Source organism: Pristiophorus japonicus, chromosome 11, assembly GCF_044704955.1.
Source record: "Pristiophorus japonicus isolate sPriJap1 chromosome 11, sPriJap1.hap1, whole genome shotgun sequence".
NCBI classification, from domain to species: domain Eukaryota; kingdom Metazoa; phylum Chordata; class Chondrichthyes; family Pristiophoridae; genus Pristiophorus; species Pristiophorus japonicus.
In genome coordinates, this window is record NC_091987.1 from 125,921,220 (window position 1) to 125,946,372 (window position 25,153).

At 43.8% G+C, this 25,153-nt stretch overlaps 1 protein-coding gene across 4 annotated transcripts in view; it reads left to right on the top strand.

Moving 5' to 3' along the window:
- The window catches only part of LOC139276267 (integrator complex subunit 6-like), a 144,154-nt gene that overhangs the window by 13,844 nt on the left and 105,157 nt on the right, over nt 1–25,153 (top strand). Inside the window, exon 4 of one of the 4 annotated variants that reach the window (XM_070894008.1) lies at nt 6,802–6,898. The exons of the other annotated variants lie outside the window; for them this stretch is intronic. Within the exon in view, the coding sequence (XP_070750109.1) occupies nt 6,802–6,840 (39 nt within the window). The 3' untranslated portion in view covers nt 6,841–6,898. Of the gene's footprint in view, nt 1–6,801; nt 6,899–25,153 lie in introns of those variants that run through there. 4 annotated transcript variants of the gene reach the window in all.

Here is a 25,153-nt window from a genome sequence, read left to right on the forward strand (position 1 = left end):
AAGAGTGCCATGAGATCTTTTACGTTCACCTGAGACGGCAGTCATGGCCTCTGTTTAATGTCTTCTCAGATAGATAACAGTGTTGACAGTGCAGCACTCCCTCACTAATGCCAGCCTAGATTGTGTGTCAAGTCTCTGGAGTGGAGCTTGAACCCATGACCTTTTGTCTCAGGCAAGAATGCTACCAATGATCCAACGAGCTAACTTGGTTAAGATAATGCCCCAAAGGAAATTTACATAAGTACATTAAGCAAAGTGCTATAAATAGTGGCCAGTGGAATTTCAGCTCGTGTGGCAGTGACATTCAGGACCTAATTTAGAAAGTAAATAATAAAATAGTAATTGAGTACTGATACCTAAAAGCACATTCATTTTTAAAATCTACAGTCCAGAATATTAACACCAAAAAGAAAATGGATATTAGTTTATTAATTCCAAAATCCCCTGTTTTTTTTTTTAGTTGACTCATCTTCCATTATACAGTGTTTACCTTGCTTATTGATCAGGTGACCTGTTCCTTGGTCTCTGCCAATATTGTACTGAAACGAGCTGCTGGGAAGCATGCAGGCTGATGTTTGTTTTTTGTCCTGTGGGGGAGCAAAGTGCTTCCCTGCAAGAGCCCAGCTAAGGTCAGCAGCTTGCTGTGTGGAAAATCGTTCACAAACTTGCGTCTTTTTTGGAGTAGTGCATTGGGACGTTAACATGCTGCACCCTGGTCCAAACCAGTGTGGAATTATGGGTGTGATCCAGGCTCTCCCACTCAGTAGGCTGCCTCCTTACTTGCTCTGTTTAATTTTTAAGAAAGGGGTATAATAAGTTGACCGTAACACACCGAAACCTCCGGTCAATAAAGAGCACTATTACAAGTTACAATCCTATGGCAATTGACACCAAACCTTGCTCCCTGGAGCGCAGGATCTGTTTGGTGGATTGACTGAGTAGCTAGAGTGATGGATGTGTAAAATTGCATTTTGTTTTTGTTCATCTGGTGAAATGTAAGGATTTGGTTAATTTCAGAATTGTCGGTGTAGAAATGGACCTGTGCAGTCAGCACGATATCATTTAGTGAGATTTTCATGGAAAAAAATTTAATTGTAATAAATGAAGTGCTTTTTAAATAAAACTGCAGAAAATAATGGTTGCAGGTTGGAAACTTGGACTGTTCAAAGCTGCTGTTTGAGTGGAAAGGAAGTTTTAAAGCTTCACAGGGAGCACAAATATTAGCAATCGTGTTTGTTTTGTGTTTTTAAAAGAAATGTGACACTTGAACGTGATACCTTCTTTAGTTTGTTTGACCGTGATGTGGTATCATATGATACAGTTTTATCAAATTTTTAAAATTTTTAAAATTTTTTTAAATTTTTAAATTTTTTTAAATTTTTTTTTAATTTTTCGTTGTCAATCTTTCCAATTCTTTGTCAAATCACAAACGCCAGAGGTCACCTTGCACACATCAAGGATCACTCTGCGCCAATGCTCTTAGCCAAAAGGCCGAGAGCCACTGCACCGTTCCTGGAAGTACTGCAATACTAGGTTCATGCCATGGAGGTGGATGGGTCAGGCCCCCCACACACCTCCGTGGAGGTGGATGGGTCAATCCACCCCACCCACCTCCTATTTCAGTTTTATCAAAATGGTTTAGAGCATGCTAGGCAAGTGAATAATGCACATAACTGATCACATTAACTTCAGTGGCATTCAGCATGGAAGCTGATTCACTTTACGCTGAAATAATTAATCAGCATGCTGAGAGGCCCATAGGTTCAGAGTGGTCTGTCAGATAAACAACTTCCTGCTGTTCGAAGTGCTTGACTTAGCTCAATTTCCTTGGTTGGCGTCGCGTTGTCTTCCAAGCATTTAAACGGAGTGACACAACAGCAAGTTGTTTTAATCCTAGGTAAAGTGCAGAAGGAAGCTTGAGTTGTGTTTTCTGCTGGAGGTTGGGGGCAGTAATACTGTTCAAACTGTTCCACTCTCAGCTGTACGTGGCTGGAAAACAGCTTGGATATATAGAAATTGCATTTTAGCATTGCAGCCAAAACAAATGCTTCCAAACAGAGGTTCTAGCACTGCGTGCTATTTGAATTGAGCCTCACTTGTGATGAGTTCCTAGTTAGAATTTTAAGTAAAAATAAGAGTGCGATTGCTGGGGGGGATACTCTTGGAAAAAATCCATAGTCATGGAATGAGATCAAAGAGAGACCTAATATCTTAAAGGACAAGGCAAGAGGAATTGGGAGAATGAAACACTTTCCATTTCAGGCATCCAGTGCACCAGCCTGATCAGGTATAGCACAGCTAGGTGCTGTGTAAAGCTCGCTTTATTCCACCCCCGGCATTGTTTCTCGGCCCCGATCTCAGAATATTCTATAGTACTTGTGAAGCGACCTTTTCCATTTCCTACACTAACCATCCTTAGGCCTGTCTGCATAAATGTCTGTCAGCTGTGGCTCAGTGGTTGCACACTCGCCTCTGAGTCAGAAGTTTGTGGGTTCAAGTCCCAGTCCAAGGACCTGAGCACACAAATCTAGGCTGTTACTCCAGTGCAGTGCTGAGGGAGTGCTGCACTGTCGGAGGTGCCGTCTTTCGAATGAGACATTAAACTGAGGCCCCGTCTGCTTTCTCAGGTGGACGTAAAAGATACCATGGCACTATTGCGAAGAAGAGCAAGGGAGTTATCCATGGTGTCCTGGCCAATATTTATTCTTCAATCAACATAACAAAAAGATGATCTAGTCATTATCACATTGCTGTTTGTGGGAGCTTGCTGTGTGCAAATTGGCTGCCGTGTTTCCCACATTACAACAGTATTCCAAAAAGTACTTCATTAGCTGTAAAGCAGTTTGAGGGGTCCGGTGGTCGTGAAAGGTGCTTGTATATAAATGCAAGTCCTTTCTATAATACTTTCGATCTGGAACAATTTTATGCTGAGGGCTCGTGCTAACTGGAAATTGGATTGAAACTGCCCAAACTCTGATTCATTTAATTTGCAGTTAGCAGATGGGAAGATTTAATCCTAAATTTGAGGTACAAGGCCAGGTTGTAATCCACCACAGCAGTTTTTCCCACCCCGACTTTTCATTTTCAATCGGTTGCCTAATAAAATTAGTAAACTGGTTAATTTCTCAACTTTTGGTCCTCCCTTTTTTCTGGAACACACACAGGAAGACCAGGTGAGGGAGCAGATATGTGACTTGCTTTGAAACTTGTGTTGCAGTATGATGGCTATTATAATATGGGTGAGGGGCCCGGCTCTAGCTTGACCACTTTTTCATGCTTCCACTGCGACTTTGTTTGCACCCCTTATCTCAAGAGAAGACTTGCGATTTCCACATTTAAAAGTTGGTTTTAAAATGCTGTATTCCAAATTTAACAGCAATAAGGTAACAAATCGGTAACTGCAGTGAAACTCCCATCATCTGCCTTAATGATGCAGAACCACCGGTGAATATTGTCTCTGGGCTTATAATGAGTTCCCCAAGTTTTGGTCTTGCATATATGGTGTAGCAATATTCTAGTTGAAGAAATGAAAACGCCTGCAATGTAACTTAATGAAAGAAACCTGTTTTATTCACCAAGAAAATTAGACTGGATACAACTAGTGAAAGAAACTGCATTTGGGTGGTCATGTGCAAGGCTGTGTCTTGCATAAAATCTGGCATGCACCACAAAGGATCTCCACTACAGGCTTTTTTGAAAAGCTTTTCCTTTGTAATGTTAAAGAGTAAACTCTTGTTAGTTTGATTGAAGTAAAATGATTTTGGCAGGTTATGAAAGAAACTAATGGTATCAGATGCTGTGTTTCTTCTTACCTATTTTTAAAGCTTGCATACTCTAGAGACACGAGTACACAATGGTATGTTTTACAGGATTATGTGTTCAGAGAATTGAAGACATCTCAATAGTGTATGGCCCACTCCAAACTCTGCTTTATTTGGTCCACTCCAAACTATCCTGCATTAATATTTATACCTGTACTGAATGCCCTTCCATTAGTAATTAACAGTTTCATCTTGTGATCGGACATCTTGAAGCAATAACTTTGTCACCTTTTGGCATGTAATCTGCTTCCCATTGATGCCTTCTGAACTGAGGCACAAGCTGATAAAATCCTAATTGGTGTTTATATTGCATTTTAAAACTTGTTCACTGGTCACCAAACTTTATATTTTCTACATGTGAGCAAAATGTCCTTGTCAAACCTGGCTATGATCAGATAAAATCCAATAATGCTTGCAGTAAGCGTCTTCAAACAGCATTATACATTTTCAATTGATTTCTGAAATATGACGTAAGTAGAATTCACTCAATTCAAAGTTATTTATTTCAAATTATCTGATTGTAATTTTTTTTCCGCACTACTCAGTGCTGTTGTGTGGATTACATTATTCAGATTATTAGATAATTTAAGTGGAAAATATGGCTTTTGTCAGGAGCTTAATTATTTGACAGAGTCATTGACTACATGAATTACTTGGATTGGTAAATTGCTGTAGACCTAGCAGCAAAATGTGAGATAATAGGCATTCTAAACAAATACTTGCATGTGCTGTCTCTGGACTCGATCCTTTAATGTGCTTTTGATTTAATTGTCCCTCTGAAATCGGCTCCTTTTTATTATTTACACTTGTAGTGAACGTTCAGACTTGTGCAGCAGTTATTGATTATGTAGTTTCTACCAATGTTGCTCTGGAACTGACCCCAAGGAGCTATTGGAATAGGTCAGATTACGTTCCGCTCCTTCCTGAGAGGCTGGACTCCCAATGTGGATGCAGTAACTTGGCATTCAAGGGATTTGCATAGTACAGGTCCACGGCCTGTTGGTTTGTGAAAGTGTTTTAACTGCTGCCGCTATGTTTATCTGCTACTGAAAAAGTGTGTTTGTGTTTAATGCCATGTACCTTCCGGTCTGACCTTCTGCTTGGTGACCCTATTGACTGTTTTGTTGATTTTGCAAAATGGAAAATTGGCAATTTTTTCAAATACATACTCTTGATTAAATAGTGAGTAAATGCATCACCTAACACCAAACCATTACGATCAGGAAGGTCCTATGTTTGGATTCCTAGTCTGTGCTAATCCAGCTGATTAAGTCTATCTTAGCAGTGAATTGATCTCCGTGTACCCAATCTGAGGAGAGGAAATATTGGCCAGGGTTCCAGGACTTGATAACTGCTCGTAACCCTTGCTCAAAACTGAAATATAGGTGAGGACGGGTTCAGGTTTGGTTGTGATAACTGAATGGATGAATAGTCCACTGGCATCGTTGTCTAGGCTTACCCATAAGAATGATCTCTTGGGAAAGATTATTAGCGAGGTGCTGCTATCTCTGGAACTTTATTGACCATTCAGCAGTGTCGAGAGGAGGGGTAACTAAAGGAATTCAAGTAGGTTCTGTAGTAAATAACTGCATAAACTTGTGGTTTATGATGTGAATCAAATCTCATTACTGAATTGTAATTCCCTATTAGTGTGTATGTAGGTATTCCATAAGAGATCAAGCTTGTCTAAGTTACATGAACGCACTTGAATATTCCTTGACTTTGTTACAACATGGAATTTTGCAATCATTCATTAACAAATTTAAAAATCAAAAAGTGGTTTCATTTAAGCAGGGACATTGGTAAGTGAGCTGGCTTTCTCTCTTACTCTGCCTACACTATTATGAACTTCATTTGCCCCGATATCTCCACTTCCCGAAGGCTCTGATTTGGTGAAATCTAATATCTTGCCAAGTGGCAATTTTTCATGCCAACCCATAGTGTTTTAGCATCCTGGTATCACTGGTGAATGTGGTCCTGTTCTAATCTGAAGCCTACACATGCACTTAGCAGCAGGGTTCACTGGATAGCAGTGGAGGTGGTTATTTTTTAATACTCCCTAGCACAGGGTTGCTCATGCTCATTGCGGCACACTTCTCTACCGGCCTCATTAAGATCAACTTGCTCAACACAAACGAGGCATTGAACCTTCTGGTCTGTATGGCTCAGTACTACACAGAATGGAGCTGTTACCAACAAAGTTATCGTGGAGCTTTGTAAATTCTCCCCCCCACCCCCCGCCATTTTTTGTATAATTTAAATGTTCTATAATGTAATGATCGATTAACCAGTTAATCCTGGAACACACTAGACACATAGCTATAAATATGTATAAAAGATCAATAAACTAACTGACAAAATTGCAAGTTGGAAGGAATGGGCTTTGAACAACAAAGCACAAATTTAAAAAAACAGGCAGGGATTCATCTTGCGCATTCGGAATAGGAATCATACTGAAAGAAACCAGTACAATAAAAAGGCACTGGGCTGAGTAACTGCTAAAACAAGAGCCAGGGCTGGGCGGGGAGGGAACGAGAAGGAAGGAAGTCTAGAGATTTGGATTAGCCACGACTAAGTCGGACTTGATTCTTACCTGGCAAAAGACACACTTTCTTAAGTCCTGGACCCAACCAATTCCACAGGGACTGGCCCATAAAGGATGGACAAAATAACATGGACAAGGATTCCTGGGGACTCCTTTCAGCACAGTAGTGAAGGGAAGGCAACCATACCCTCAAGGCCGCTGTGGATTTGTAAAGTGAATTCATTTATTGAGAGCCTAAAGCCTTAGTATCTGTGTCATTGTGCTAGTTTGTTTTCCCCTGCTCGAAGTGTTTTGCTCCTTGCATTGGACCTCTTGCTGGCAAAACAGGCAACCAAGTGTCCAGTCAGTCTACAGGAGTAGGTTGAATCAGTCTGACAGCATCAAACATTCTGTTAATGTCTCCATCCTGTTTGGACTTTATTGTTTCTTTTTCAGTTTTCAGATCATGGTTGCAGCCAGATGACCAGCTTCTAGAAAATATCTCACTATGCTGTTCTTGCCAGGACAGACATATAAATTAATTGAAAAGAAACTGTGTTTAGTATTTCTGTAGTAACAGAAGCAACCAATTCTATTCTTCCCTGACCAGTGCTTTTCAAACATTTCAGTGGGGAGGGAGGGGGCAATCCCTGCAAATATTGACACACTCCCAGGGACCTCCTGATCTTAACTTTGTGCTAACCACCCAAAGGAAAACAATGTGCTCACTACCTTTAAAGAAAAACTTTCATTATTTCTATTGCCATATACTAATATAAATGTGTTTGCATGTTAGAAAATTCAGATGACTTTGTGGAATGCTGAGAACCTTCTGCCAATAGAGGCCAAGTAAAAGTAAATGGGCATGAGTATTCAAGGGGTTAATATTATTTGGATTTTCATAGACTGAACAGACTGTCCCAGCCAAGCTGTAGTCATAAGGTATACCCATCACCACAAACCCATGCAATACATTGCCTGCATCAAAATCAAATTGATTGCCTTCACAGTTGGGTCAGCATCTGCCAGTGTTTTTAAATACTGTGGAAATAATACAATTGTTCATTGAAAATGACTAGTCCTGATCATTGCATAAAATCTGATGATATGACTTGCCAAATTGCTTCTGAAACATGCTTGAGGAGTGGTTACACTAGGCATGCATTATTCATAAGATGACAAACACATTAAGCCCAAGCAATTCTGGCAGATCCAGTTGGATGTTACTGAGCATGAATAATGCAAGTGTTCATTGGTACTGATGTTGTTCGCTTTAAATAGTACAGCACTCCATGTAAATGAGGGGCAGATAAACATGTTCTCTCCAAGTTAGTAAATATCCGCATAATCAGACAGGACTCTCCTTTTAAAGGTAAGGTCCTCAGCTTCGAGTTTGAGGCATCAACCCAGACAGTTAACATTGGGTAGCTTTAGAGCTATACTCAACGATAATTAAAATAAAGTATCCCTATGAAGAATATTGGAAAGCTTCACAAACCATAATTTAAAAGCTTTTTCTAACAATCCTGGCTTTGTAATCTCAGCCTCAGCCTCAACTAGGGGGGGATGGTAACCCACTTCCAGCTGACGGTGGTCCCCATCTGCTCTGTTAAAACATCAGAGATCTTACCTGAAGAGAAGGATTTGAGGATATGGAGGCAAGTATGGCACTTTTCCCTGTCGCTCAACCCCTTAAATAAGCCAGTGACTTGGCACGATCAGTATGAGCCATGATCCCTGCAATGGCTAGGCAGGCTACAGTCTATTGCCAGTGGGGACTCAAAGGCCTGTTTTATAACCTTACAGTTTACATTTGAGACAGTTGGATTCACAGGAGTGTCATCAGTCATAATTTGACACTGAGCCACATGAGATGTTGGGACTGGTGATCAGAAGCTTGGCCAAAGAGTGTCTTTAAAGGAGGAGAGGTTTGGGAAACGAATTGCTGAACTTGAGGTATAGACAACTGAATGCATGACAGGGTGAAGGAAATCAAGGTAGCACACGAGACCAGAATTGAAGGAACGCAGAGTTCTTAAAGTTGTCGGGCTGGAGGAGGTTCGAGATGGGCAGGGCAAGACCATGGAGGGATTTGAATACAAGGATACGAATTTTAAATTTGAAGTATTCCTCGACCGGCAGCCAGTGTAGGTCATTGACCACGGGTGATTGTTGAACAGGACTTGGTGAGAGTCAGGATACGGGCACAGAGCTTTGGATAAGCTTGAAGTTCACAGTATCGGATGGGCGGGGTGAGGGGGTGGTGGGGGAAGATGGTTGATATTATAGTTGGAAGTAGGCGGTCTTGGCCATTGGGAGGATATGTAGTTGGAAATTAAGCTCATGGTCAAATAGGACATTAAGGTTATGAACAGTCTAGTGCAGCCTCAGAGGCCAGGGAGAGGGAGGAAATCACAGGCAAGGGAACAGAGTTTGTGGTGGGGCCGAAGACAATGGCTTAAGTCTTCCCAATATTTAATTGGAGTAAGTTTCTGCTCATCCAATATTAGCTGTCTGGCAAGCAGCGTAACCAATCAAATGCAGTGGAGGGGTCTAGAGAGGTGGTGGTGAGGTAGAACTGGGTTTCGCCAACATTTGTGTAGATGTGTTTTTGCATGATGTCGCTGAGTGGTAGCTGTATTGCGAAATTAGATGACAAAAGTGGAATCCCTTTTAAGAGCCTTCCTCCTCCAGTTCACTCAGCACGCTGTATCAGAGCCTGGCTCAGCTGCACCACTTTTTGTGGTATCACCTGGAGTTATTGGACATTGAAGGATTCCCAGCAAGAATTACAATCAACCTTTGTACTTGCATCAGGAACTGCTTCACAAGCAGCCTTTCAATAATCCATGGAAATAGCATCCAGATTACTTGTGGGGATCTGTCAATAATCCATGGAGATATGAAGGCAAATTACCTGTGGGGTTCTCTAAATCTATGGAGTATAAAGCCAGATTACCTGTGGCGATATTAGGCCAGATTTCTTGTAAAGACCCTTCAATAATCCATGGCAATAATCAAGGCAGATTACTTGTGAAGACCCAACAATAATCCATTGAGTTAGAAGGCCAGATTATTTGTGGGGACCCTATCATAGAAAATATACAGCACAACAGTCCAAGCTATTAAGGAAGGAAATTACTGGTATACCCCTGAAAGGTAAAATGAGTACTTTCAGGGGTGATGCAACAGTGGTCGGAGAGTGATTGAACAAAAGGAGGAGGCTTATTTTAAGGATGAAAAACAATGGATTATAGGAAGTAGCAAAAGAAGGCAAATAATCACAAGTGGTAAAGGAAGTGGGCCCCGATAAAATGGCTTTTTTTATAGCACACTGGTAAATGATGATAACATGGCAAAAATGCTAAATTAATTAACTGTGAACTTCACGGCGAAAGATGAAATACTAGAGATACAAGGAAACCCCCCGGATATAAACTAGCAAGAAATATAAAAACATAGTAAGAGCTTCTACAGGTATATAGAAAGGAAGAGGGTAGCTAAAGTTAACGTCATCCCATGGGGGATGAGACTAGGGAATTAATGATGGGAAACAGGGAAATGGCAGAGACATCGAACAAATATTTTGTATCCGTCTTTATGGTAGAAGACACTAAAAAATCCCAATAATAGATAACAGTGGGGGGGGGGGGGGGTGGGGGCGGTACTTAAAACTATCACTGCAGAATAAGTGCTCGGTAAAATAATGGAACGAAAGGTGGACAAGTCCCCTGGACCTGATGGCCTGCATCCTAGGGTCTTAAAAGAAGTGGCTTCAGAGATAGTGGATGCATTGGTTGCAATCTACCAAAATTCCCTGGAGTCTAAAGAAGTCCCAGCGATTTGGAAAACTGCAAATATAGCGCCCCTATTTTTTTAAAAAAAAGGAGGGAGACAGAAAGCAGGAAACTATAGACCAGATAGCCTAACATCTGTCGTTGAGAAAATGCTCGAGTCAATTATTAAGGAAGCAGAAACAGGACATTTGGAAAATCATAATGCAGTCAAGCAGAGTCAGCATGGTTTTATGAAGGGGAAATCATGTTTGACAAATTTACTGGAGTTCTTTGAAGATGTAACAAGTAGGATGGATAAGGGGGAACCAGTGGATATGGTGTATTTGGGTTTCCAGAAGACATTCGGTAAGGTGCCACATAGAAGGTAACTGCACAAGATAGGAGCTCATGGGGTTGAGGGTAATATATTAGCATGGATAGAGGATTGACTAACAGAAAAGGGAGTCGCGATAAATGGGTCATTCTCCGGTTGGCAAACGGTAACTTGTGGGGTGCCACAAGGATCGGTCCGAGGGCCTCAACTATTTGCAATTTACATTAATGATGGGTGAAGGAACTGAGTGGAATGTAGCCACATTGCTGGTGCTACAAAGATGGAGGGGAAAGCAAGTTGTGAGGAGGACACAGAGTCTACAGAGAGATATAGACAGGCTGAGTGAGTGAGCAAACATTTGACAGATGGAGTATTATGTGGGAAAGTGTGTGGTTATTCACTTTGGCAGGAAAAATAAATAAGCAAATTATTATCTCAATGGAGAGAGATTGCAAAATGCTGAGGGTCCTTGTGCATGGAACACAAAGTTAGTATGCAGGTACAGCAAGTAACCAGGAAGGCAAATGGAATGTTGGCCTTTATTGCAAGGAGAATAGAGTATAAAAGCAGGGAAGCCCTACTACAACTGTGCAGGGTATTGATGAGGCCACACTTGGAGTACTGTGTACAGTTTTGGTCTCCGTATTTAAGGAAGGATATACTTGCATTGGAGGCAGTTCAGAGAAAGTTCACCAGGTTGATTCCTGAGATGAGGGGTTGACTTGCGAAGAAAGGTTGAGCAGGTTACGCCTATACTCACTGAACTTTAGAAGAATGAGAGGTGATCATATTGAGACATATAAAATACTAAGGGGGCTCAACCATGTAGATGGAGAGAGGATGTTTCCACTTGTAGGGGAATCTAGAACTCAGGGGCATAGTTTTAAGAATAAGGGGTTGCCCATTTAGAACTAAGATGAGAAGGAATTTCTTCTGAGTGTCGTAATTCTGTGTGGAATTCTCTGCCATAGGGAGCTGTGGAGGCTGGTTCTTTGAATAAATTTAAGTTGGAGATAGATTTTTGAACAATAAGGGAGTGAAGGGTTATGGGGAGCGGGCAGGGAAATGGAGCTGAGCCCAAGATCTGATCAGCCACGATCTTATTAAATGGCGGAGCAGGCTCGAGGGGCCTAATGACCTACTCCTGCTCCTAGTTCTTATGTTGGTCGAGAATAAATTTTCTGGGATTAATATACACAGAAAAATTGTAATGGATATAACAATGGGATTGATGCCATAATCATTTCCACTTGGGCCTATGAAAAGAAATGGGTAACACAATATTAATCATAAGCTTGCAGGATTTGGGAATAATAGAGGATTGGTCAGTAAATAAAGGAGGAAATGACAATAGGGTTGAGTTTAATGTCAATAGTGGCATTAATTGTTTGATTTGAGAAGGAGAAAATTTGCAAGACTAAGGGGAAAATGCGAGGAAGTTGAAATAATTGGATGGCTCTTTCAAACAAAAGAGATGGTGCAGGCATGATGAGACAAATGGTTTCCTGTGTTGTGTGAGTCTATATACTGATCTTGGAGAAAGTACAGTGATGATGCATGGGATAACAAGACTGGGTAATTCCCTGGTGATGAGGTCATGGGATGATCTGATTTAGGTGTTGAAAATAATGGAGAGAATTGACAAAGTAGGGAATGATTCTTTCCTCTAATAGGAGAGTCCAGAATAAATAGACACAACCTTAGAATTCAGTTTTAGTCGGTTAAACGAGAATTTAAAAAACAAGTTCTTGCACAGGAGGCTATGAACATGTGGAACACACAGCTGTAGCACACCACAGATGCAAAGTCAATTGAAGTGTGGCGAGATTGGTACTTGGGAAGTGATAGTGTTGACGAACTATTGGAGTTGAGAGCGAATTTGGATTTTAAGAACTGTCATGGCTAACAAAATGGCAGAGCAAGCTGAGTGAGCCCAAGGCATCCTCCTGTTCTAGAATTTCTCTGATCAGAAGATAACTGTTCTCACCCTCCTCATTCCCACCTGAAAATGTACATTATTGTACATAGATACTGTGGTGGTCTAATTTGTTTGGAGTGGCTTCCTGTCTGTGGGCTCACAATGCAGTTTGCACAGTTCATTCATTTAGTGGACCAACTGCACTGGCCATTGATCTGTTAAAAAATTAACAGTCTGAGTACTTAAAGTGTTTATTTGAATTAATGCTGAAGAATATTTTGGTACTGTATACCTCGAATGAGGGGGTGTACCTGCTTTCTTCCCTGTTTGTTTATTTTCACAGATCATTATTCCTGGTGGTTTTCTTGCCACCAGGCCTTTGGCAGTGCTGCTGTTTGCTGCCATCGTGGATTCCCTATCTTAATCCATCCCTCACTGATTGATTGGGAGATGCCTCTTGGCTCATGAGTGCTTACCATGGATTGAGGCTGAATGCTGGTGTTTGAGTATGTACTATTGGAGCACTCAGCCCTGTACAAAGGACACTAAATTAGATGTCATGTAGCAGTTGACTTACAATCCTGACCAACTGCTTGGAGTAAAATACCTCATGACAGAATTTTTTATAGGCGTATTTAATTAAAAGGATTCCCTGTTTTCATTTAACTTTCTGTTCCCTTTCCATAATTTTGTGTTTCCCCATTCCTTCTTTGGGCAAGTACTTGGCTTGATCTATTCATTTGCCAGTGCTGAGCTGAGATTTCGACCCCATATCCTCTCCATCACAAAGTCTGCCTACTTTTACCGACATAACATTGCCTGTCATCGCCCCTCCCTCCCCCCTCAGCCCTTCTGCTCAAACTTTCATCCATGCTTTTATTATGTCCAGACTGCTATACCAATGCTGTTGTGGTTGGGCATCGATCTTCCATAAGTCTGAGCTGATCCAAACTCTGCATCAAATCATGTTAGCCCATTACCCCGATGCTCACTGACCTACACTGGCTCATGAAGCACCCACAATTCTCATCTTTGTGTTCAAATCACTGTGTCCTCGCCTCTCCCTTTCTCTGTAACCTCTAACCTTATAACTTTGAGAACTAGGGTTTGTCCAACTCTGATTTCTTGCGCATTCTCTATTTCCTTCACCCCACCATGTCTTCAGCCATCCACGCCCCAAGCTGTGGAATTCCCTTAACATCTCTCCCACCTCTCTCCTCCTTCCTTAAAATCTATCTCTCTGACCAAGCTTTTCGTCACCCCTTGAAAAAAATCTTTCTTTGGCTTGGTGTCAATTTAGGTCTGATTACGCTCCTGTGAAGTACCTTGGGACAGTTTTCTACATTAAAGGCATTCCATAAATGTAAGTTATTGTTTTGAGAAAGGGAACTCTGCGAAGCATTAAATTGGGAGGGGGGATGGAAAGAAACGTTTCTTCTACCATTATGTGGGTCAAATTTAATGTTAATCTTGCACTACTGGCCAACAAGTTTTTTTTTAACTCTTAGATGTGGTGGTCAGTTGAAATCTTGAATTGTGTACAGACTTGCCTCATTATGCAAGAACGTAAATAGCAGGCGTATTCTGCCATTCAATAAGATCATGGCTGATCTACCTCAACTCAACTTTCCTGCTCTATCCCCATATCCCTTGATTCCCTTAGTATCCAAAAATCTATATCTCTGTTTTGAAAACTCTCTCTCCCGACTCTTCCAATTGCAGTTATGAACTCCCAACTGTCCAGGCTTTGGCCTTCCATTCATGACATTTCTGCAGCTACAAATCTGCTCAATCACACCCTCCCAACCACCTTTGATGCTCTTGTCCCTGTTGAAACCATGACTCTCTCTCACCCTGGCTGTTCCCCCTGATACAGCTCTGATCTTCGCTCCCTTAAGTCCAAGGGACGCAGACTTTAACGGATATTTTGGACAACTGGTTTAGCCATTCACCGCCAGATCTGGCAGGACCACATAAAGCATTATCAGGTCCTGCTCTTATCTGCCAAAATTGCTCACTATTCCAGAATCATTCTGGAATGTAAAGATAAACCCCGGCTTCTATTATCCACTGCTAACAGTCTTTTTAAACCCCTCTCCCGAGTTGCCTCCGCCACTTCCAACAATAAGTGTGAGGAGCTCATGGACTCCTTTGTCTCTCTAAGATTGAGACATAAAAAACATAGAAAATAGGTGCAAGAGTAGGCCATTCGGCCCTTTGAGCCTGCACCACCATTCAATAAGATCATGGCTGATCATTCACCTCAGTACCCCTTTCCTGCTTTCTCCCCATACCCCTTGATCCCTTTAGCCGTAAGGGCCACATCTAGCTCCCTCTTGAATATATATAATGAATTGGCATCAACAACTCTCTGTGGTAGGGAATTCCACAGGTTAACAACTCTCTGAGTGAAGAAGTTTCTCCTCATCTCAGTCCTAAATGGCTTACCCCTTATCTTTAGACTATGTCCCCTGGTTCTGGACTTCCCCAACATCGGGAACATTCTTCCTGCATCTAACCTGTCCAGTCCCGTCAGAATTTTATATGTTTTTGTGAGATCCCCTCTCATCCTTCTAAACTCCAGTGAACACAGGCCCAGTTGATCCAGTCTCTCCTCATATGTCAGGCCTGCCATTCCGGGAATCAGTCTGGTGAACCTTCGCTGCACTCCCTCAATAGCAAGAACGTCCTTCCTCAGATTAGGAGACCAAAACTGAACACAATATTCCAGATGAGGCCTCACTAAGGCCCTGTACAACTGCAGTAAGACCTCCCTGCTCTTATACTCAAATCCCCTAGCTATGAAGGCCAACATACCATTTGTCGTCTTCACCGCCTGCTGTACCTGCATGCCAACTTTCAATGACTGATGTACCATGACACCCAGGTCTCGTTGCACCTCCCCTTTTCCTAATCTGCCACCATTCAGATAATATTCTGCCTTCGTGTTTTTGCCACCAAAGTGGATAACCTCACATTTATCCACATGATACAGCATCTGCCACGCGTTTGTCCACTCAACTAACCTGTCAGTCATCCTGCAGCCTTTTAGCGTCCTCATCACAGCTCACACCACCAGCTTAGTGTCATCTGCAAACTTGGAGATATTACACTCAATTCCCTCATCCAAATCATTAATATATATTGTAAATAGCTGGGGTCCCAGCCTGCCATTCTGAAAAGGACCCGTTTATCCCAACTCTCTGCTTCCTTCTGCCAACCAATTCTCTATCCACGTCAGTACATTACCTCTAATTGAATTTTGCACACAAATCTCTTGTGTGGGACCTTGTCAAAAGCCACTGGTTCTCCCTTGTCCACTCTTCTAGTTACATCCTCAAAAAATTCTAGATTTGTCAAACATGATTTCCCTTTCATAAATCCATGCTGACTTGGACCGATCCCGTCACTGCTTTCCAAATGTGCTGCTATTTCATCTTTAATAATTGATTCCAACATTTTCCCCACTACTGATGTCAGGCTAACCGGTCTATAATTACCCATTTTCTCTCTCCCTCCTTTCTTAAAAAGTGTTACATTAGCTACCCTTCAGTCCATAGGAACCAATCTGTTCAGCCTCCTCCTGAAGGAATTCCCTTCCTTCCCCGAGCCCACAGGGCCAAACTTCCTCTAAGGATCCCCCATGCTCTATCCCTGACCTCGCATCTCTCTCCAGTTTCTCTCTGATCTCTCCTCATGACCTTTCAGAGCTCATACAGTCCATGAGACCCACTTCCTGCTCCCTTGATCCTGTTCCCACCAAACTGCTGACCACCCAACTTCCTTTTCTGGCTCCCATGTTAGCTGACATTGTTAATGGTTCTCCTCCAGGACTAACTCCCTCATCTGCTGTCATCATCCCTCAAAAAACCAATCCTTGACCCCTCTGTCCTTGCAACCTACCGCCCCATCTCCAACCTCCCTTTCCTCTTCTTCAAAGTCCTTGAACATGTTGTCACCTCCGCACCCCCCCCCCCCCCCCCCAAAATCTGTGCCCACCTTTCCCACAATTCCATGTTTGAATCCCTCCAATCTGGTTTCCGCACCTGCCACAGTATCGAAACGGCTTTCCACAGTCAAAGACAAACTATCCCTCCTCGTCCTTATTGACCTGTCACGGAGAAGGATAGAGTAGTCAACCAACGCCTCTCCACAATTGTTCAGCTGGGTGGGACTCCACTCGCCTGATTCCATTCTTGTCTATCTAACCGTAGCCAGTGAATCACCTGCAATGGCTTCTCTTCCCACTCCCGCATCGTTGCCTCTGTTTTCCCCCAAGGATCTACCCTTGTCCGCCTCCTATTTCTTATCTATATCTTGGCGACATCATCTGAAAACACTGTCAGTTTCCAAATGTACGCTGATGACGCCTAGCTCTTCCTCACTATCACTTCTCTTAACTCCTCCACGGTCTCTCAATTGTCAGACTGCTTGTCCGATATCCAGTTCTGGATGCGCAGAAATTTTCTCCAATTAAATATTGGGAAGACCAAAGCCATTGTTTTTGGTCCCAGCCACATACTCCGTTGCCTAGCCACTGCCTCCATCCCTCTCCCCAACTTCTGTCTGAGGGTGAACCAGACTGTTCGCAACCTTGGTGTCATATATGACCCTGAAATTAGCTTTCGAATGCACATCCGCAGCATAACTAAGACCACCTATTTCCACCTCCCGAACATCGCCCATTTCCACCCTTGCCTCAGCTCATCCGCTGCTGAAACCCTCATCCATGCCTTTGTTACCTCTAGACTTAACGATTCCAACGCTCCTGGCTGGCCTCCTACATGCTACCCTACATAAACTAGAGGTGATCCAAAACTTGGCTGCCCGTGTCCTAACTTGCACTAAGTCTCGTTCACCTATCACCTCTGTGATGTCTGGCCTACATTGGTTTCCGGTTAAGCAATGCCTTGATTTAAAAATTCTCATCCTTATTTTAAAATCTTTCCTTGGCTTTGCCCCTCCCATCTCTAATCTCTAGCCCTACAACCTCCCGAGATGTCTATGCTCCTGTAATTCTGCCCACTTGAGCATCCCTGATTTTTATCGCTCAAACATTGGTGACCGTGCCTTCTGTTGCCTAGGCCCCAAGCTCTGGCACTCCCTGCCGAAACTTCTCCGCCACTTTAACTCTCCTTACTCCAAGACGCTCCTTCAAACCTACTTCTTTAACCAAGCCTTTGGTCACCTGAGTTCATTTCTACTTCTGTGGCTTGGTATCAAATTTTTTATCTCTTAATAATCCTGTGAAGTGCCTTGGGATCTTTCACTACGTTAAAGGATCTTTATGAATATAAGTTGTTGTTGAATATACTCAACGACTGAGCATCCACAGTCCTCTCTGGTAGAAAATTCTAAAGCTTCACAACTATTTGAACGAAGAAATTTCTCTTCACAGTTCTAAATGGCCGACCCCCTTATTGTGAGACTGGCCCCTATTTTTAGACTCCCCAGCCAGTGGAAACATGCTCTCAGCATCGACCCTATCAAGCCCTGAGATCACCTCTCATTCATCTAAACTCTAGGGAATATAGGCCGAGTCTATTCAATCTCTTCTCATAGGACAATCCCTTTATCATAGAGATTTACAGCACAGAAGGAGGCCATTCGGCCTATTGTGTCCGTGCCGGCCGACAAAGAGCTATCCAGCCTAATCCCATTTTCCAGCTCTTGGTTCGTAGCCTTGTAGGTTACGGCACTTCAATTGCATATCCAAGTACTTATCAAATGCTTTGAAGGTTCTAAACCCCAGCCTATCCAATTCTTCAGTCCAGGCAACATCCTCGTAAAGCTCCTCTGGATCCTCTATAGTGCAATTACATCATTCCTATAATGTGGTGACCAGAACTGCACGCAGTACTCGAGCTGTGGCCTAACTAGTGTTTTATACAGTTGAAGCATAACCTCCCTGTAAGAAATAGGCGCACGAGTAGGACATATGGCCGTTTAATACGATCGTGGCTGATCCGATCATGGACTCGGGTCCACTTCCCTGCCCGTTCCCCATAACCCCTTATCCCCTTACCGATTAAGAAACTGTCTATTTCTGTCTTAAATTTATTCAATGTCCCAGCTTCCACAGCTCTCTGAGGCAGTGAATTCCACGGATTTACAACCCTCTGAGAAGAAATTCCTCCTCATCTCTGTTTTAAATGGGCGGCCCTTTATTCTAAGATTATGCCCTCTAGTTCTAGTCTCCCCCATCAGTGGAAACATCCTCTCTGCATCCACCTTTCAAGCCCCCTCATAATCTTATATGTTTTGATCAGATCACCTTTCGTTCTTCTAGATTCCAATGAGTAGAGGCCCAACTTAGTCAACCTTTCCTCATACGTCAACGCCCTCATCTCCGTAATCAACCTAGTGAACCTTCTCTGAACTGCCTCCAAAGCAAGTATAGCCTTTCGTAAATATGGAAACCAAAACTGCATGCAGTATTCCAGGTGTGGCCTCACCAATACCCTGTATAACTGTAGCAAGACTTTCCTACTTTTATACTCCATCCCTTTTGCAATAAAGGCCAAGATTCCATTGGCCTTCCTGATCACTTGCTGTACCTGAATACTATCCTTTTGTGTTTCATGCACAAGTACCCCCAGGTTCCACTGTACTGCAGCAATCTTTCTCCATTTAAATAATAACTTGCTCTTTGATTTTTTTCTACCAAAGTGCATGACCTCACACTTTCCAACGTTATACACCATCTGCCAAATTTTTGCCCACTCACTTAGCCTGTCTATGTCCTTTTGCAGATTTTTTGTGTCCTCACACATTGCTTTTCCTCCTATCTTTGTATCGTCAGCAAACTCGGCTACGTTACACTCAGTCCTTTTTTCCAAGTCTTTAATATAGATTGTAAATAGTTGGGGTTCCAGTACTGATCCCTGCGCCACCCCACTAGTTACTGATTGCCAACCAGAGAATGAACCATTTATCCCGACTCTCTGTTTTCTGTTAGTTAACCAATCCTCTATCCATGCTAATATATTACCCCCAACCCCGTGAACTTTTATCTTGTGCAATAACCTTTTATGTAGCACCTTGTCAAATGCCTTCTGGAAGTCCAAATACACCACATCCACTGGTTCCCCTTTATCCACCTTGTTTGTTTACATCCTCAAAGAATTCCAGCAAATTTGTCAAACATGACTTTCCCCATCATAAATCCATGTTGACTCTGCCTGACCGAATTTTGCTTTTCCAAATGTCCTGCTACTGCTTCTTTAATAATGGACTCCAACATTTTCCCAACCACAGATGTTAGGCTAACTGGTCTATAGTTTTCTGCTTTTTGTCTGCTTCCTTTTTTAAATAGGGGCATTAAATTTGCAGTTTTCCAATCTGCTAGGACCTCTCCAGAATTCAAGGAATTTTGGTAAATTACAACCAATGCATCCACAATCCCTGCTGCTACTTCTCTTAAGACACTAGGATGCAAGCCATCAAGTCCAGGGGATTTGTCTGCTTTTAGTCCCATTATCTTACTGAGTACCACCTCCTTAGTGATTGTATTCTATGCCACAGCTAATGAAGGCCTGTATCACGTATGCCTTCTTAACCACCTTATCTACATGTCCTGCAGTGGACATGGACATGCACCCTCTACACTTCAGTGTCCTACCATTTATTGTGCATTCCCTTGCCTTGTTAGCCCTCCCCAATTGCATTACCTTGCACTTCTCCGGATTGAATTCCATTTTCCACTGTTATCCCCACCTGACCATTGACCATCATAGACAGTCCCTCGGAATCAATGAAGACTTGCTTCCACTCCTGAAGTAAGTTCTTTGCTGGCTGAACAGTCCAATACAAGAGCCACAGACGGGACAGATAGTCGTTGAGGGAAGGGGTGGGTGGGACTGGTTTGCTGCACGCTCTTTCCGCTGCCTGCACTTGATTTCTGCACGCTCTCTGCGTTAAGACTCAAAGTGCTCAGTGCCCTCCCGGATCCACTTTCTCCACTTAGGGCAGTCTTTGACCAGGGACTCCCAGGTGTCAGTGGGGAGGCTTTGAGGGTGTCCTTGTAACGTTTCCGCTGCCCACCTTTGGCTCGTTTGCTGTGAACGAGCTCTGCATAGAGCACTTGCTTTGGGAGTCTCGTGTCTGGCATGCAAACTAAGTGGCCTGCCCAGCGAAGCTGATCGAGTGTGGTCAGTGCTTCAATGCTGGGGATGTTAGCCTGGACGAGGACACTGATGTTGGTGCGCCTGTCCTCCCAGGGGATTTGTTGGATCTTGTGGAGACATTGTTGGTGATATATCTCCAGCGACTTAAGGTGTCTTCTGTACATCGTCCATACCTCTGAGCCATACAGGATGGCGGGTATTTCTACAGCCCTGTAAACCATGAGCTTGATGGTAGATTTGAGGGCCTGGCCTTCGAACACTCTTCCTCAGGCGGCCGAAGGCAGCACTGGCGCACTGGAGGCGGTGTTGAATCTCCGCATCAATGTCTGTTTTTGTTGATGAGGCTCCCGAGGTATGGGAAATGGTGCACATTGTCGAGGGTCACGCCGTGACTCTTGATGATTGGGAGGCAGCGCTGTGCGGCAAGGACAGGCTGGTGGAGGACCTTTGTCTTACGGATGTTTAGTGTAAGGCCCATGCTTTCGTATGCCTCATTAAATGCATTGACTATATCCTGGAGTTCAGCCTCCGAATGTGCGCAGACACAGGCGTCGTCCACGTACTGTAGCTCAACGACAGAGGTTGGGGTGACCTTGGACCTGGCCTGAAGGTGGCGTAGCTTAAACAGCTTCCCACTGGTTCTGTAGTTTAGTTTCACTCCAGCGGGGAGCTTGTTGACTGCGAGGTGGAGCATGGCAGCGAGGAAGATTGAGGAGAGGGTTGCAGCGTTGGCGTCGCCCTGTTTGACCCCATTCCGGATGTGAATTGGGTCTGTAATGGATCCGTTGGTAAGGATCGCTGCCTGCATGTAGTCATGGAGCAGGCAAATGATGTTGACAAACTTTTGGGGGCATCCAAAATGGAGGAGGATGCTCCATAGACCCTCATGGTTGGCAGTGTCAAAGGCCTTTGTAAGGTCGAAACAGGCCATATATAAGGGCTGGTGCTTCTCCCTGCATTTTTCCTGCAGCTGTCGCTCTGCAAAGATCTTGTCTGTTGTGACCCGTAAGGGATGAAATCCGCACTGTGATTCTGGGAGGAGCTCCTCGGCCACAGGGAGAAGATGGTTGAGGAGAACTCTAGCGATAACTTTCCCAGTAGCTGATAGAAGGGAGATTCCCCTGTAATTGCCGCAGTCGGAGTTGTCCCTTTTTAAAAGATGGTCACGATCACTGCTTCTCTGAGATCTCCCGGCATGCTCTCCTCCCTCCAGATGAGAGAGATGAGGTCATGTATCCGCGTCAACAGCGCCTCTCCGCTATACTTTAGCGCCTCAGCAGGGATTCCGTGTTCGTGAGCTGTTGTTTGGCTTTTCCTACCTCGTGCAACGTTGGGGTTTCACTGAGGTGGTGGCGGGTCGCATGCTGCGGGATGGAGTCGAGAGCACTCTCGTCAAAGGCAGAGTCTCAATTTGAGGAGATCTTCAAAGTGCTCATTCTAGCGGGCCCCTACAGCCTCTGTGTCCTTGATGAGTGTTTCCCCGTTCTTGGCCAGCAGTGGGGTGGGGCCTTGGGAGTTTGTAGGTGGCCTTGACTGCGATGAAGAATTCTCGCATATCGTGGCTGTCGGCCAGTTGTTGTATTTCCTGTGCTTACCACTGCAGGGAGCAGCGCGTGCTGCTGCAGGAGGGCAACGGCTACGAAACCAGGTCGCTGATTGCAGTGCGGGCAGGAGGGGCGAAGGAGCGGCAAGAGTCCGTAGAGGAAAGTGACTGGGGCCCAGGAGAGACGTGAATCTGAGGCCCAGAAGAGGCGAAGGCCCAGGGGCAGCATGGTCTAGCCCACACTGCGAAATGGGTGCACGCTCGGTCTGTGCAGCAGAGCTGGTCTCCAGTTCGTCTTGGGTAATCCTTACCACTGGACCAAGACCTAGCTCTGTCAAGCCCGTGTGGTGACTGGTGTGCAACGGCCACCACACTTTTAAAAAAAAAAAAAAAAAAAAAATAATAATCATCCAAGCACAGGCATCTTCCACCCTTCACTATGTAGTTCAGGATCTGGATTATTAGGTCCTTCATTGAAACACCTGTGAACTTATCCCTTTTTGGCGTGGAAGCAAGTCATCCTCGCTTCGTGGGACTGCCTTTGATGAGGATGCTTTCTCCATCCACCACCTGTTCTTTAGATCCCGGGTTTTTTGTTGGACCTCAGCCTTGAGCTGTCTGTAATGTTGCTTTGCTGTTCCCGAGTTGGGTTGTTGTTTGAAGCTCAGAAATGCTCTGCGCTTGCGATCTATTAGTTCTTGGATCTCCTGATCATTCTCATCAACCCAGTCCTGGTCTTTTTTGGTTGTGACCAAGTGTCTCTTCACAGGCAGTAGTTATGGAGGTCTGGAGGGCAGCTCAAGCGCTTGGACATTCAGCATCTCAGGGTCATCAAGGCACGCCAGGTTAGTTGTGAGGTGTTGGCTGTACAAGGCTCTCTTGGCTGTGTCACAGCCCCTGCATTGATTTTTTTTGCAGCACTGTTTCTGCTGTATCCTCTGCTTTGGGCTATGTTAATGTTGATGATGGATCGGATTAGGTGGTGGTCCGTCGAGCAGTCGTCAGCTCCTGTCATGGCGCGGGTGATGCACACATCCTTGCGATCCCTGGTTTGGACGATGACATAGTCAGGCAGGTGCCAGTGTTTGGAGGGAGGGTGTTGCCACGATGCCTTGTATTTGTACCTCTGGCGGAACAGGGTGTTGGTGATAAGTTCATGTTCTAGACATTTTGTCAGGAGTTGGGTACCGCTGGACTTGGCTTTCCCTACCCTGTCTTTGCCAATCAAGCCTCCCCAGAGGGCTGTGTCTTTGCCGACCCTGGCGTTGAAGTCACCTCGGAGGATCAATTTGCCACCCGTGGGGACGCGGGAAAGGGATGTTTCGAGGTTGGAATAAAAACCCTCTGGTCTCATCCGTTGCATCGAGTATTGGGGCGTATGCACGAATGACTGTGGCGCATTGGTTCCGGGATAAGGTGAGTCGAAGAGTCATGAGGCGTTTGTTAACTCCGCAGGGGAAGTCTTTAAGGCGGTCGACCAGCTTATTTTTGATGGCGAAGCCGACTCTGAAGGCGACGTTCTTCCTCTGGTTTTCCTTTCCAGAAAAAGGTGTAACCTCCACCTTGTTCCTTGAGCTGGCAGGGTCTCCACCTTGTTCCCTGCCCGCCGGGTCTCGCTTAGGGTGGCGATGTCGATGTCAGAGTGTCTAAGTTCCCAGGAAACTATGGTGGTGCGGCGTTCCGGCCTGTCGCTGTTGGAGTTGTCCATGAGGATCCTGTCGTTCCAAGTACCGAATTTCATGTAAACAAAGTGGAAGATATCATCTTTTATTATCAACCACTCGGTCAATTTTTGTATCATCTGCAAACTTCTTAATCATGCCCACTGCATTCAAGTCCAAATCTATGATATATACCATAAAAAGCAAGGGATCTAGTACTGAGCCCTGCAGAACCCCACTGGAAACAGCCTTCCAGTCACAAACGCCCATTAACCATTACCCTTTGCTTCCTGCCTCTGAGCCATTTTGGATCCAACTTGCCTCTTTGCCTTGGATCCCATGGGCTTTTATTTTTGTCGTCGGTCTGCCATGTGGGACCTTATAAAAAAAAAAAGCCTTGCTAAAATCCATATAGATTACATCAAATGCACTACCCAAATCGACCCTCCTTGTTACCTCCTCAAAAAATTCAATCAAGTTGGTCAGACACCACCTTCCCTTAACAAATCCATGCTTGATTAATCTGTGTCTTTCTAAATGAAGATTTATCCTGAAGATTTTTATGTAGCTTTTTTTTTCAATAATTTTCACACCATCGAGGTTAGGCTGACTGGCCTGTAATTACCTGGTCTATTCCTTTTCTCCCTTTTTAAACAATGGCACAATATTAGCTGTCCTCTGGCACCACACCTGCAGCCAGAGAGGATTGCAACATGATGATCCGAGCCTCTGCTATTTCCTCTCTCGCTTTTCTTTAACAGCCTGAGAATTTATCCACTTTCAAACATGCTGAATCCCTTAATACTTCCTCTCTCTCTATATTTATTTCATCTAAAATTTCACACTCCTCCCCCCTAATTGCAATGTCTGCATCGTCCCTCTCCTTTGTGAAAACAGAAGCAAAGTTTTCATTATCCCAGGAATCAGTCCAATGAACCTTCGTTGTACTCCCTCTTGGGGACATATATCCTTCCTTGGGTAAGGAGATCAAAACAGTACACAGTACTCCAAGCATAGTCTCACCAAGGCCCTACATAATTGCTGTAAGACTTTACTCTTGTACGCCAATCCCTTTGTGATAAAGGCTAACATACCATTTGCAGCACAACAATGAAAGACTAAATACCACAATACAGCCAAACGTGAACAAGGGCACTAAAGTTCTCAGTAATTTCCACAACACTGCCATTTTAATCGCCAAAACATTGGTAAAGACCCTGGAATCCTATGCAATAAAACATAAATTTGATTTATTTGGTTATTGCATTAGTCATAAGCATACTTGGTCAGTAGCATTAGTCATAAGCATACTTCTTATAAAATATGTAAGATATCATCATTGAAGGCATTCCCAGATATAAATAACCCAAGCTGTGAAGCACTGCCAACAATGCAGATCTTGCTTTTGTGCATCTACTGTTTTCCATCAGATTAATTGCCTAATCTCTAG